Genomic DNA, 13853 nt, shown 5'->3' on the forward strand with positions numbered 1-13853 from the left:
CCCGCCCCCAGCAGTGGGGGGGGGGCCCCCAAGGGTACTGGGGGGCCCCCTTTGTGTCTTCTTGTTTAGAAATAAAAAGAAAACCCTTGGCCCGAGTGCAGCCCTCGCAGCTGCTGATTTATGTTTCTTATCCTTTTTTTAAAGAGGTTTGGGACTCGGGGGCCGCAGGTGAGGGTTTAGGGTTTAGGGTTTAGGGTTTAGGGTTTAGGGTTTAGGGTTTAGGGTTTAGGGTTTGGGGTTTAGCGCGCGTGGACCGCGTTCTTCTGCAGTCCGCTGAACTCGCCCGTCTCTCCTGCGGCGGAGCCGCCCCCCAGGGTTTGGGGTTTAGGGTTTAGGGTTTAGGGTTTAGGGTTTAGGGTTTAGGGTTTAGGGTTTAGGGTTTAGGGTTTAGGGTTTAGGGTTTAGGGTTTAGGGTTTAGGGTTTAGGGTTTAGGGTTTAGGGTTTAGGGTTTAGGTTTAGGGTTTAGGGTTTAGGGTTTAGGGTTTTAGGGTTTAGGGTTTAGGGTTTAGGGTTTAGGGTTTAGGGGGGTTTAGGGTTTAGGGTTTAGGGTTTAGGGTTTAGGGTTTAGGGTTTAGGGTTTAGGGTTTAGGGTTTATGCAGGGCGCGGGAAACACCCCCGCGTTGGTGAACAGTTTGTTGACTTCGCTGTGCAACATTTCGCCCTTCAGGGTTAGGGTTTAGGGTTTAGGGTTTAGGGTTTAGGGTTTAGGGTTTAGGGTTTAGGGTTTAGGGTTTAGGGGGTTTAGGGTTTAGGGTTTGGGGTTAGGTTTGGGGTTTAGGGTTTAGGGTTTAGGGTTTAGGGTTTAGGGTTTAGGGTTTAGGGTTTAGGGTTTAGACCACTGCGAGAATAGTGACTGCGAAGGCCTCCAGGTGGCGCTTCACGAGGGGCAGTTTGGAAGACAGCGCAGCCAAACGTGGCGCGGTACTACGCGGACGCGAACGTAAACCGCCCGAGGCAGTATTGGGATTATTTAGGGTTTAGGGTTTAGGGTTTAGGGTTTTAGGGTTTAGGGTTTAGGGTTTAGGGTTTAGGGTTTAGGGGGGTTTAGGGTTTAGGGTTTAGGGTTTAGGGTTTAGGGTTTAGGGTTTAGGGTTTAGGGTTTAGGGTTTGTGCAGGGCGCGGGAAACACCCCCGCGTTGGTGAACAGTTTGTTGACTTCGCTGTGCAACATTTCGCCCTTCAGGGTTAGGGTTTAGGGTTTAGGGTTTAGGGTTTAGGGTTTAGGGTTTAGGGTTTAGGGTTTAGGGTTTAGGGGGTTTAGGGTTTAGGGTTTGGGGTTAGGTTTGGGGTTTAGGGTTTAGGGTTTAGGGTTTAGGGTTTAGGGTTTAGGGTTTAGGGTTTAGGGTTTAGGGGCAGACTTGTTCACGCACTACATCGCTGGCAAACCCTTGGCCGACTGCAGCGTTTCCGTTTTGAGCGGAGCTCTTTTATCCGCCGATTTGTTGTTGGAGGTTTTGAATGTTTCCAGAGACCTCAACATTCGTCCGCCAAACCCTAAACCCTAAACCCTAAACCCTAAACCCTAAACCCTCAGTTTGGAGTCTAGGCCGGCGGCGGCGGCCTAGGCGGCGCGCCTGAGCCTTTTTTCTTCAGCTGCCAAAGGCCCCTGTAAGGGTTTGGCTTTAGGGCTCAGGGTTTAGGGTTTAGGGTTTAGGGTTTAGGGTTTAGGGTTTAGGGTTTAGGGTGTAGGGTTTTTGCCTCAGGGCGCGAGCTGGTGCTTCAACTCTCCCGCATGAGGCAAAGGCTTCTCTGCGGACCAATTCAGCGTTTTCTGCGGTCGGTGAGAGCCAAACCCTAAACCCTAAACCCTAAACCCTAAACCCTAAACCCTAATTGATTTGTAGAGCCCAGGGCCTAACTCTCACGACTTCGGGGGCCCTTTATGTGCCTTGAGGTCTTTCTGCGGCTTTTGCAGTGGACAACCCAGAATTTAGGGTTTAGGGTTTAGGGTTTAGGGTTTAGGGTTTAGGGTTTAGGGTTTAGGGTTTGCGGCGCTGCAGATTCACCGTCGGCGGCCTGGGGCAGTCCGCGCTTTGCAGTTGAGAAGTGCAGAACATATTTGGTTGGTTTACAAAGAGGAGACAATTTACATTGTGGGTTTAGGGTTTAGGGTTTAGGGTTTAGGGTTTAGGGTTTAGGGTTTAGGGTTTAGGGTTTAAGGGTTAGCCATTTCAAAACTTGTGCAGCTGTTTGTACTATTGGCTGTGCCTTTCTTTGTCCCCTCTCTCTAGTTTCGTTTATGGCTCTTCTTTGTCAGCTAAAGATCTAGGGTTTAGGGTTTAGGGTTTAGGGTTTAGGGTTTAGGGTTTAGGGTTTAGGGTTTAGGGTTTAGGGTGGGGGTTTAGGGTTTAGGGTTTAGGGTTTAGGGTTTAGGGTTTAGGGTTTAGGGTTTAGGGTTTAGGGTTTATGCAGGGCGCGGGAAACACCCCCGCGTTGGTGAACAGTTTGTTGACTTCGCTGTGCAACATTTCGCCCTTCTTTAGGGTTTAGGGTTTAGGGTTTAGGGTTTTAGGGTTTAGGGTTTAGGGTTTAGGGTTTAGGGTTTAGGGGGGTTTAGGGTTTAGGGTTTAGGGTTTAGGGTTTAGGGTTTAGGGTTTAGGGTTTAGGGTTTAGGGTTTATGCAGGGCGCGGGAAACACCCCCGCGTTGGTGAACAGTTTGTTGACTTCGCTGTGCAACATTTCGCCCTTCCTGCAGGTCCACCGCTTCATCTGTTCTGACGTCCTTCGGTTCAGTTTGACTCTGCAGTACTGCCGGGTGCAGATTTGCAAACCCTAAACCCTAAACCCTAAACCCTAAACCCTAAACCCTCGACCCCGCACTGAGGCCGCTGTCCGCTAAACCCCCAACCTCTAGGGTTTAGGGTTTAGGGTTTAGGGTTTAGGGTTTGGAGTGTGAGCTGCAGGAAATTGCCAAAACAACTACTGAGGGGCCCAAGCGCCTATCTGCTGCCTCTGCTGCAGCAGAAGTTCCTGAGGCCCTGCGGGGTAGGCTGGCTCAAACCCTAAACCCTAAACCCTAAACCCTAAACCCTAAATCGTGGTTTCAGTGCAGAGAGATGAAAGCTCTGCCACGCAAGGCCCTGTGCCAGCTGCTCTGGGCGCAAACCGCCGACTCAGCTCCAGGGTTTGGCGTTTAGGGTTTAGGGTTTAGGGTTTAGGGTTTAGGGTTTAGGGTTTGGTTCTGCAGGTGAAATCGAGGATGGAGACTTCCCAGCAGATGAGCTAGCGGTGTTTCTGCTTTTCGGTAAGAACTCAGGCTTCAGGTTTTGCAATCTAGGGTTTAGGGTTTAGGGTTTGGGGTTTAGGGTGTAGGGTTTAGGGTTTGAGGTTTAGGGTTTGCAGCACTATCATAGAATCTAATTCTCCTCTTCAGTGGTGCAAATCTGCGTGCTTTTGCCTTGTCGGTTATTTGATGCTTAGGGTTTAGGGTTTAGGGTTTAGGGTTGAGAAACAAGGGTTTAGGGTTTAGGATTGAGAAATAAGGGTTTAGGGTTTAGGGTTTAGGGTTTGCGTTTAGGCATCCCCGCGCGCATTTTCTCTGGGGACTTTTCAGCGGCCACGAGAAGCCTGCGGGCTCTCACTCTAAGTGAAATGGGTTGGTATTTAATTAGGGTTTAGGGTTTAGGGTTTAGGGTTTAGGGTTTTCATTTCTCCTCATTTGTTTGTTGCTGCAGTTCGGCCTTTCCTTTTGTCTTCATTTGCCTTTTTATAAATATCTTTTTGTTTCTCTTCTGTTCCTTTTTGTCTCTTTTTCTTTTGCTGCTGCTGCTGCTGCTGCTGCTGCTGCTGCTGCTGCTGCTGCTGTTGCAGTTGCTCCCGCTGCTGCTGCTGTTGGTGCTGCTGTTGCTGCTGCTGTTGCTACTGCTGCCGCTGTTGCTGCCGCTGCTGCTGTTGCTGTTGTTGCTGTTGCTGCTACTGCTGTTGCTGCTGCTGCTACTGCTGCTGCTGCTGCTGTTGCTGCTACTGCTGTTGCTGCTACTGCTGCTGCTGTTGCTGCTGCTGCAGTCATATCGGTGCAGCCTCACGTGGAAGAAGTTGTCAAGAGAGAACTCTTGAGGTTTTGGAGACTTTTAGAAACCAACTAAACTTTGGACTCGAGGATTTAGGGTTTAGGGTTTAGGGTTTAGGGTTTAGGGTTTGTAGGGCCAGTAGGACTAACCGGGACGGCTAACCAACTAAACTTTGGACTCGAGGGTTTAGGGTTTAGGGTTTAGGGTTTAGGGTTTGTAGGGCCAGTAGGGCAAACCGGGACGGCTCCAAATCCCATCTTGGAGACCACAACCTAGGGTTTAGGGTTTAGGGTTTAGGGTTTAGGGTCTGCGATACGAACACTGGGATATCAGAAATTGACTCTGCTGCATACGTCTAGGGTTTAGGGTTTAGGGTTTGGAGATGCATGCGCATGCAAAACAGAATGAAGCATTCATTTATTTTAATTTAAATTAAACTTTTATTATTATTTTATTTTTAATTTAAAACTTTTAATTTAATGGCGCATTTCTCCACTTGGGAAGTGCGCACAAGAACTTGAGGTGTACATACACCTCAGCCCCGCAGCAGCTGCCTCCGCGGCCAAACACCAGCAGCAAATATTTATTAATTATTTATTTATTTATTTATTATTTATTTGTTTATTAATTATTTATTTATTTATTATTAATTATAATATTGAGTAAATAATAAATAAATAATAAATAAATGGATTTGTAAATAAATAAAAATTTGATTCGAAAAAAGAAAAGACAAAAATGGCTTCGCCTTTGAATTGTGAAGTGACAGTGCAAATAATGCAAAATAATAAATGAAATAAAACAAACAAACAAATAAATAAATAAAATAAATAAATAAATAAATAAATAAATAAATAAAATAAATAAATAAATAAATAAATAAATAAATAATTACCAATCCATTTGTTTATTTATCATTTATTTACTTATTTTTTAGAATTTATTAAAATGGTTTGCCATTTATAAAACTTTTCCTTTTTATTCCAATTTGTTTTATTTCCTTTTCCGCTTCTGCCTGCGAAGGGCCAAAGACAGCCGCCTCCCCCTAAACCCTAAACCCTAAACCCTAAACCCTAAACCCTAAACCCTCGCGTCCCGCTGTGCCGCAAGTTCGGTCAAAAGTCTTAAATGCTGAGACGAAATGACAAAACAAAATTCACCAACAAACCCCTAAAGGCCCTCTTGTGGGGCCCCGGGGGCCCCCCAAAAGGGTACTTAGGGGGCCCCCGGGGGCCCCCCAAAAGGGTACTTAGGGGGCCCCTGGGGGCCCCCTAAGTACCCAACACAGGGCCCATCTGGAAGCCCCCAGGGGGGCCCCAGGGGCCCCCAGGGGCCCCTTAAAAAAGCCTTTAATGTGGGGCCCCCAAAAGGGCCCCTGAAGGGTGGGGGCCCCTAGAAAGGGGCCCCCTACTAGGGGGCCCCCACAGGGGGCCCCCCTTGGAGAGGGGGCCCCCCCAAGGCAGACCCCAAAGGGGGCCCCCCCAGGGCCCCCAAAGGGGCCCCAGAAGAGCCAAAGACACAGCTGCGAGACCCTGGGGGCCCCCTGGGGCCCCCTAAGGGCCCCTGGGGGCCCCTGGGGCCCCCTAAAAGCCCCTGGGGCCCCCTGGGGCCCCCTGAGGGCCCCTGGGGGCCCCTGGGGGCCCCCGTGGGGCCCCCGTTTGCTTTAGTGGGGGGAGTCTGGGGACTGCATTTGCTGCTGCAGCCTGGCAGCTTCCTGGTCAATGCGGAGTTGCTGCTGCAGCAGCAGCGCAGCTTTTGCTGCTGCTTCAGACAGCTCTTTATATTCGCCCAAAAGGGCCTCGAGTTCGGCCACTCTTAGCTGCCCAGCTGTACGTACACCCTGGAAGCTCCGCGGCAGCCGCAGCAGCTGCTGCAGCAGCAGCCGCACCTGCTGCTGCTGCAGCAGCCGCTGCCGCTGCAGCAGGTGGTTGCTGCTCTCCACCTGCAGCGCGAGCGCCCCGCGGGGCCCCCCTAGGGGCCCCCCCAGGGGCCCCCCCAGGGGGCCCCCCAGGGGGCCCCCCAGGGGCCCCCCCTGGGGGCCCCCCGGGGGCCCCCCCTGGGGGCCCCCCTGGGCCTCTTTCTGCAGCAGCTCGAGGGAGGAAAGGGCCGTGGCTGCAGCAGCCAGCGCAGTACCCGTCCCGGTGTCCCCCCCTGCTGCTGCAGCAGCAGCAGCAGCAGCAGCAGCAGCAGCAGCGCCCTGCTGCTGCGGCGCGCGCTCCGCTGCTGCTGCCGCCGCAGCAGCAGCAGCAGCAGCAGCAGCTTCCTGCTGCTCCTGCTGCTGCAGCGCGCGTTCTGCTGCTGCCATTCTGCGGGCAAAAAGCCCAGAGTCCATCCGGAGAGACACCCCGGGGGCCCCCGGGGCCCCCAAAGACTTCAAAAACGAAACTGCAGCAGAAAGATGAGTAAAGAAGTAAGCCTCGGGGCCCCCCTGCATGCGCTCGGGGTGTCTGTACACCGCAACGAACTGGAGGTTGCTGCAGAGGCGCGGCGGGCGGGCGCGCAGCAAAGTGAAGATCAGCAGCGGCAGCAAATCGTCAGCAGCAGCAGCAGCAGCAGTTTGCTGCTGCGCTGCTGCCAGCAAAATGCTGGAGCAATTCACCACTGCCCGCAGCTTGTCTTTCGGCGCCCGCAGCCGGTCCACCTTCAGCAGCTCCAGCCCCGCCTGCTGCACCTCCGGCAGCTCCTCCGCTGCTGCTGCTGCTGCTGCTGCTGCTGCTGCTGCTGCTGCTGCTGCTGCTGCTGCTGCTGCTGGTGCGGGCGACGCCGCCCCAGAGCCCGCTGCTGCTGCTGCTGCTGCTGCTGCTGCTGCTGCTGGGGAGCCGTCTTCGCCCGGGGACGGCGCCGCAGCCCCCCCCTCCGCTGCCGCTGCTGCTGCTGCTGCTGCTGCTGCTGCGGGGGGCCCCCGGGGGCCCCGGGGGGCCCCCCAGTGGGGGATCTCGAGGTGGTGGGGTTGGATCCAAGACAAGCATTTTATTTTTCTGTCAAGTTCCAAATCTTCTTTTCTTTCTTCTTCCGTTTCTTTCGGCAAAACTGAAAACAACTTTTGAATCAAAAACCTCTCCAAACCCTCGCCCACTTCCGCAGCCTCCCACGCGCCCTCGGGGGCCCCCCCGGGGGCCCCCCAGGGGGCCCCCCCCGAAGGCGGGAGTGCGGAGGAGTTGGAGTTGTGTTTTGGAAATGAATGCATGCAGCAAGTCTGCTGCTTCCTGTCGAGACACCCCGAGGGGAAAAGCCTCCACGAATCTGCGCAGCTGCAGCACAGCAGCAGCACAAGAAGGGTCTTTGAGGCGGTCCAGGAACAAGTTGTAGGGAGTTCGGGGCCTCGCGGGGGCCCCTGCTGCTGCTGCTGCTGCTGCTGCTGCTGCTGCTGCTGCTGCTGCTGCGGGCGCGGGCGCTGCTGCTCCGCGCGCGGGCGCCGCGACGGACGGCGACGCGGGGCGCTGCTGCTGCTGCTGCTGCTGCAGCGGGGAAGCAGCAGCAGCAGCAGCAGCAGCAGCAGCAGGGGCTCGCGAGGAGAAGGGGCCCCGCACCGGAGACAGGGGGCCCCCAGGGGCCTCGGGGGCCTCTGCTGCGCTGCTCTCCCCAGGGCCCTCCTGCTGCCGCTGCCGCTGCTGCTGCTGCTGCTGCTGCTGCTGCTGCTGCAGCAGCCGCTCGAACTCCGTGCGCCCTTGGGGACCGCCGGAAGACCGCGAACCTGCTGCTGCTGCTGCTGCTCCTGCTGCTCCTCCTGCTGCTGCTGCTGCTGCAGGCGACGGCGATGTCTGCTGCTTCCCGCTGCCCCGCAGCACGCCGAAGCTGAAGGGCAAAGCCCGCAGCAGCCTGCTGGCAGCGCCCCCACTGGCAGCTGGCTGCTGCTGCTGCTGCTGCTGCTGCTGCTGCTGTTGCTGCTGCTGCTGCTGCTGTTGCTGCTGCTGCTGCTGCGTGGAAGCTGCAGCAGAGGCAAAGGCCGGAGATGTCTGCTGGGCCTCGCGAGGGCCATCACTCCCGTCCGAGGTGGTTGCTCGGCTTGCTGCTGCTGCTGCTGCTGCTGCTGCGCTTGCTGCTGCTGCTGCTGCTGCTGCTGGGGAAGCAGCGCCTTGCTGCTGCTCTTGCTTCGGCTCCTGCAGCTCGCTCTCTTGCGCCTCCGGCTGTCCCGACAGCTGCCGCACTGCAGCAGCTGCTGCAGCAGCAGCTGCTGCTGCTGCCGCTGCGCCCCGGCCCTCAGCAGCAGCAGCAGCAGCAGCAGCAGCAGCAGCAGGGTCACCTTCTTCTGCTTCTGGGGGCCCCTCAGGAGGCGAAAAAGCTGAAGCAAGATCTGAAGAGCTGCGGCAGGGCCCCACAGCTTCCCCAGAACGCATGCAAGGGGGGCCCCCCTCTTGCTGCGCTGCTGCTTCGCTGCTGCTGCGCCCTGCTGCCTCCCCCGAGGGGGCCCCCAGGGGGGCCCCCAGGGGGCCCCCCAGGGGGCCCCCCAGGGGGGCCCCCAGGGGGGCCCCCAGGGGGGCCCCCAGGGGGGCCCCCAAGGGGGGCCCCCTATCCAGCTCGTGGGGCCCCGAAGTCTCTCTGCTGTCTACCCCTGCAACGCGCAAACTCAGCAGCGCCTGCGGTGTTGCTGCTCCCGCTGCTGCTGCTGCTGCTGCTGCTGCTGCTGCTGCTGCTGCTGCTGGGGGGTCCTGGTGGGGAGGATGCCACAGACCCGAACGGACCCCAGCAGCAGCAGCAGCACTTTCCCCATTTTGGAGGGGCCCCCCAGCCTCGGGGGGCCCCCCAGCCTCGGGGGGCCCCCCAGCCTCGGGGGGCCCCCCAGCCTCGGGGGGCCCCCCTGGCTTTGCTGCTGGGGGCCCCCAAAAGGCTTCGGGGGTCACGGGGGCCCCCGGGGGCCCCCCAGAGTCCCCCTGGGCCCTGGGGGGCCCCGAGATTTCTATGGGAAACCCCAAGGGGGCCTTTTGAAGGGGCCCCTGGGGGCCCCCCTGGGGCCCCTGGGGGCCACCCTTGCCCTCCTGAGGGGCCCCTTCGGGGGCCCCCAGACCCTCTTGGGGGCCCCCCTGAGACTCCTGACCCAGGGGGCCCCCTGGGGGGGCCCCCCGGGGGGTCCCCTCAGGGGGCCCCCGAGGGGCCCCCAGGGGAGACCCCAGGGGGGCCCCCAGAGGGTCCCGCAGGGGGGCCCCCTGGGGGGCCCCCAGAGGGGCCTCGTGAGGACTCTGTGGGGTGACTGGCTGGCTGTTGGATTGCTGCTGCTGCTGCTGCTGCTGCTGCTGCTGCTGCTGCTGCCATGGTGAAGAAGGTAATGGGTCCTGGAGGGCCCCAACGGAAGATGCATGTGCTGCTGCTGCTGCTGCTGCTGCTGCTGCTGCTGCTGCACTCTTGGGGGCCCCCTGGGGGGCCCCCTGCGGCGTTAGGGCCTCAGCAGCAAGACGCGGGGAAGCTGCAGCATCCTGCTGCTGCTGCTGCTGCTGCTGCTGGGAGTGCTGCTGCTGCTGCTGCAGCAGCTGCTGCTCCAACGAGGCTGGCCGCTGCTGCTGCTGCCACGCACCCAAAGCCGTTTCAGGCGACTGTACCTGCTGCTCCTCGTCCTGCTGCTGCTGCTGCTGCTGTTGCTGCTGCTGCTCTTGCTGCTGCTGCTGTTGCTTATTATTTGCTGCCTCTGGTGAATCCGGAAAAGGAGAAAGAGCAGGGGAAGGGGTATCTTGCTTCCACTCTTCCCACACTCCAAGAGTTTGTGGCTGCTGCTGCTGCTGCTGCTGCTGCTGCTGCTGCTGGATATCCGCTGCTGCTGCTGCTGCAGCGTTTTGCTGCTGCAGCTCACTGGTGAGCACAAAGTGCGAAGAAGGCGGCGGCTCCTGGTGCTGCTGCTGCTGCTGCATGTCCCCAAAAGATTCATCTCCCCGCTGCTGCTGCTGCTGCTTCTGCTGCTGCTGCTGCTTCTGCTGCTGCTGCTGCTGTGTGTCTGCTGCTTCTATAGCTGCTGCAGCACCTTGAAGTTTCAGCGAAGCAGCAGGGCCTTGCTGCTGCTCCGCCACTGGGGTCGACTCCCAGTCTCCCCAAGTGTCAGCCAGCACCTCTTGCTGCTGCTGCTGCTGCTGCTGCTGCTGCTGCTGCTGCTGCTTCTGCTGCAGTTGCAGTTGGGGGCTTCCGTGCTGCAGCTGCTGCAGTCCAGCTGCGTCCAGTGCCTGCCGCTGCGGCAGCACAAGCTGCGGCGAGCTGGAGGCTGGGGGGCCCCCCAGAGGGGCCCCCCCCCAAAGGGGGCCCCCCGGCCCCCCAGTACCCTCTGGGGGCCCCCTGGGAGAAGGGCCCCCAGCCAGCTTTGTGGGGTCTTGGAGGGCACTTGCTGCTGCAGCAAGCTGCGGGCTAGCGGGGGCCCCCGCAGCTGCTGCAGGTGAGAAGGGGCTGTTGGCCTGGGGGCCCCAGGGGCCCCCGGGGCCCCCGGGGCCCCCGGGGCCCCCGGGGGCCCCCGGGGGCCCCGCAAACGACCCCGGAGAGGACAAAGGGGCCCCCTGGGGCCCCTGGGGCCCCTGGGGCCCCTGGGGCCCCTGGAGGTGCAGGTCAGGGCCCAGGCCCAGGAGGCCCTCCAGAGGCGAAGCTGCAGCAGGGCTGCGCGCGGAGGGGGGCTTGGGGGGGCCCCCCCCCACTTGTGAAGGAGTAAAAGGAGGCCGGGGGCCCCCCGAAACGTCAAAGTCCACAGAAGAGGGGCTTTTGAGAGCCTGAGGGGCCCACATGGCGGCGCTGGCGGGCGCTGGCCGCGGGCGCTGAGCGCGGAAGGCGGCCTTGTCAGGAGCTGGAGCGAGGCGAAAAAAGGGAAACTTGGAGCAGTTGCGGGGAATGCTTTTGGGGAAAAAGAAAAGGAAGCAAAAAGATTCAAAATTGACAGAAGAACGGAAGTGAGGAACGCCTGCTGCGCCGGCCGCGCAGTCAACGGAAGCTGCGTGTACACCCGAAGAACTCCGCAGCTTCTGGAGGCATTTCTCAGGAACACGAAAGTCTTTTTGGGAACTTTCGAGCTTTTTGCAAAGCCAAAAGCATTTCCTTTCTTTTGGTCCCGGAGATTCCGAAGAAAGACTTAAGTGGCCGCGGCTGCCTCGACGGCGGCTGTCTGCCGCAGCCAGCTGCCAAGACACCGCGCGGACTTGAACGCCGGCGAATAACGCCTTTAAAGACGCCAAAGGCCTTCGAAAAAAGGCTTTTTAAAAAGCAAATTCAATTTCTAATTCAGTTCTCGAAAAAAAAACAAAGTTTCCCCGCAATTTCCCGCGTTTTCGCGAACCCGCAAGCGCAGCTGCTGGTCTGGCTGGCTCCGAACTCCGTTTGAACACTTCGCCGTTGAAGCGGCTCTAAAGCGAATTCAAAAATGCAAAATGGATTTTAAAAAGCAAAAAGACAGAAAGATGAGGCGCTACGCAGCACAGATCGCAGCAGCAGCAAACACGGCGAAAAAAAAAGGTCGCAGCTGCAGCAGCAGCTTTTCGAAATTCTGTTCTTCTTTTTGGCAAACTCCCCGGCTCTTCGGGTGTCTAGACACCAGAACTGCTTGGCTTTTGGCCTCCCTTTGTATTCAAAAAAAACTTCTCACTTTTTAAATTCTCATTCTTGAGGAAGCAAAGCTGCGGGAAGCACAATTCAACTTTTGCTGCTGCTGCAGCACAACAGCAGCTCCTGCGTTTTGCTGCTGCAGCACAGCAGCAGCACAGCAGCAGCAGCAATCTTTGGGAAGAAGAGAAGCAAGCGACTCTTGCCTCTGTATCTGCTTCTTAGAACTTAATCAAGAGCCCAAAACCCATATGCTGCAGCAGCAGCAGCATATGCTGCAGCAGCAGCAGCAGCAGCAGCAGCTGCTGCTGCTGCTGCAGCAGCTGCTGCTGTGACATGGATTCCTGAGGAGAAGCAGCCAGCACCTGCATACAGCAGCGGCTGCTTGGGGATTTTAGGGTTTAGGGTTTAGGGTTTAGGTTTGCTGCTGTGTTTGGGGTCTCTGCGCATGCAGCAGCAGCAGCAGCAGCAGCAGCAGCAGCAATTCACTTTCTCATATTCAGTTAATATGTCTCAGTTTCGCAGCTCAATAAAAGCCTGGCCAAAGTGGCTAGCTGCAGCTAGCTGCCCAAGCCAGCCCTTGTAGCTAGCTGCTGCAGCAGCAGCTGCAGCAGCTGCTGCTGCAGCAACTGCAGCTAGTTGCTGCGGCAGCTACAGCAGCAGTTGCTGCAGCTACTTGGGGATCAGCAGCTAGCTGCGCCCAGTAGCTGCTGCTGGGACTTTCGCTGCTTCCGCTAGCTAAAGCTGGCAGCAGCACACTGCTGCTGCAATTGCTGCTGTTGCTGCTGCTGCTGCTGCTGCTGCTGCTGCTGTAGAGAAGAGCTATCTAGTTGCCATCCTTCGCAGCAAATGCTGCTGCTGCAGCAGCGGCAGCTGCAGCCAGCAGCAAATGCAGCTCGTGCAGCCGCAAGCGCAGCAGCTGCAGCGCAGCAGCAACAGCAGCAACAGCAGCAACAGCAGCAAACCACGCAGGCGGCCCCCGGCACAGCAGCAGCACAAAGTTTAGCCACCAAAAAGCAGCAGCAGCAGCAGCAGAATGCAGCAAAGTCTGCCCTCTGGGCCAACGAACACCAGCAGCAGCAGCAGCAACAGCAGCGGCAGCAGCAGCAGCAGCAGACACGACGGTACAAAGGGCGCCACTGGAGCAGCAGCAGAACTGCCTTTGCTGCTGCTGCAGCAGTATCTGGGGGCGCTGTGAGAAGGGCAGCGCATACACAGCAGCAGCAGCAGCAGCAGCAGCAGCAGCAGCAGCAGCAGCACGGGGAGTGCTGCTGCTGCGTCTCAGCTTTCAACTGCAGAAAGTGGAAAACTAAAAGCAAAACAAAAAACAAATAAAATATTTTATTTTATTTTCGCAAATTAAATATTTTTTGGCCTCCTGTGGGGCCCGCTCGCGCATGCTGCTGCCTGGGGCTTGCTGCTGCTGCCACTGCAGCAGCAGCAGCAGCAGGGGCAGCAGCAGCAGCAGCAGCAGCAGCTAACTGCAGCAGCAGCTCGTCAGCGCGATTTCCGCGGTGCGCGAGAGTGTAAAGAATAAGGAGATATCCGTGTGGGCGCTTGCAAGCGGGAGCCGCCGCAAACCCTAAACCCTAATTCGTGGTTTGCGACTTTGCGCCGGTGGCCTCGCTCTCCGCTGGCCGCGCAGAAGAGAGTTTCCCGACGCTCCAGGGTTTAGGGTTTGGACTTCGCCAGGGCTGCGCGCAGCCAGGGTTTAGGGTTTAGGGTTTAGGGTTTAGGGTTTAGGGTTTAGGGTTTAGGGTTTAGGGTTTAGGGTTGGGGGTTTAGGGTTTAGGGTTTAGGGTTTAGGGTTTAGGGTTTAGGGTTTAGGGTTTAGGGTTTAGGGTTTATGCAGGGCGCGGGAAACACCCCCGCGTTGGTGAACAGTTTGTTGACTTCGCTGTGCAACCGGCAGCCAGGGTTTAGGGTTTAGGGTTTAGGGTTTAGGGTTTAGGGTTTAGGGTTTAGGGTTTAGGGTTTAGGGTTTGCAATGGCGGACGACGAGAACGACCAGATGTTCGCCGAGCCCTTCGGCGACGACTTCGCCGACGAGTTGGGCGAAGAAGACTTCGAAGAAGACTTCGAAGACGCGCGAGCAGCAGCAGCAGCAGCAGACCCCGACGTGGACCTTCTCGTGGACCCCAACGACCCCAGGCTCCAGGTGCTGCTGCTGCTGCTGCTGCTGCTGCTGCTGCTGCTGCTGCTGCTGCTGCTGCGGTGCTGGTGGTGGTCGTGGCGGTGCTGGGGGTGGTGGTGTTGTGCTGCTGCTGCTGCTGCTGCTGCTGCTGCTGCTGCTGCTGCTGCTGCTGCTGCTGCTGCTGCTGCTGCTGCTGCTGCTGCTGC

General features: G+C 57.8%; 4 protein-coding genes across 4 annotated transcripts; 2 read left to right on the top strand and 2 right to left on the bottom strand.

Moving 5' to 3' along the window:
* Positions 1-243: 243 nt before the first annotated feature.
* On the top strand, positions 244-3621 carry ENH_00084210 (hypothetical protein, conserved; the record flags this gene model as incomplete). Its single annotated transcript, XM_013583499.1, has 11 exons — positions 244-315; positions 602-670; positions 837-923; positions 1118-1186; positions 1353-1484; positions 1706-1782; positions 2415-2486; positions 2627-2758; positions 2907-2988; positions 3191-3247; positions 3521-3621. Coding segments are annotated over 11 exons (950 nt in total), but the record flags the coding sequence as incomplete, so codon positions are not given.
* Positions 3622-3709: 88 nt separating this feature from the next.
* ENH_00084220 (hypothetical protein) lies at positions 3710-4012 on the bottom strand (the record flags this gene model as incomplete). Its single annotated transcript, XM_013583500.1, has 1 exon — positions 3710-4012. One exon carries the CDS (start codon positions 4010-4012, stop codon positions 3710-3712), a length of 303 nt encoding a protein of 100 aa, XP_013438954.1.
* A 1664-nt stretch (positions 4013-5676) lies between these two features.
* Positions 5677-10705, bottom strand: ENH_00084230 (vacuolar sorting protein 9 domain-containing protein, putative; the record flags this gene model as incomplete). Its single annotated transcript, XM_013583501.1, has 2 exons — positions 5677-7264; positions 7314-10705. The coding sequence occupies 2 exons, from the start codon at positions 10703-10705 to the stop codon at positions 5677-5679; spliced, it is 4980 nt and encodes a 1659-aa protein (XP_013438955.1).
* A 1657-nt stretch (positions 10706-12362) lies between these two features.
* Positions 12363-13671, top strand: ENH_00084240 (hypothetical protein; the record flags this gene model as incomplete). The annotated part of the gene is made up of 3 exons (XM_013583502.1): positions 12363-12707; positions 12949-13027; positions 13493-13671. Coding segments are annotated over 3 exons (603 nt in total), but the record flags the coding sequence as incomplete, so codon positions are not given.
* Positions 13672-13853: the final 182 nt, after the last annotated feature.

Source organism: Eimeria necatrix, genomic scaffold (assembly GCF_000499385.1).
Source record: "Eimeria necatrix Houghton genomic scaffold, Enh_scaff957, whole genome shotgun sequence".
In the NCBI taxonomy this organism is placed as follows: domain Eukaryota; phylum Apicomplexa; class Conoidasida; order Eucoccidiorida; family Eimeriidae; genus Eimeria; species Eimeria necatrix.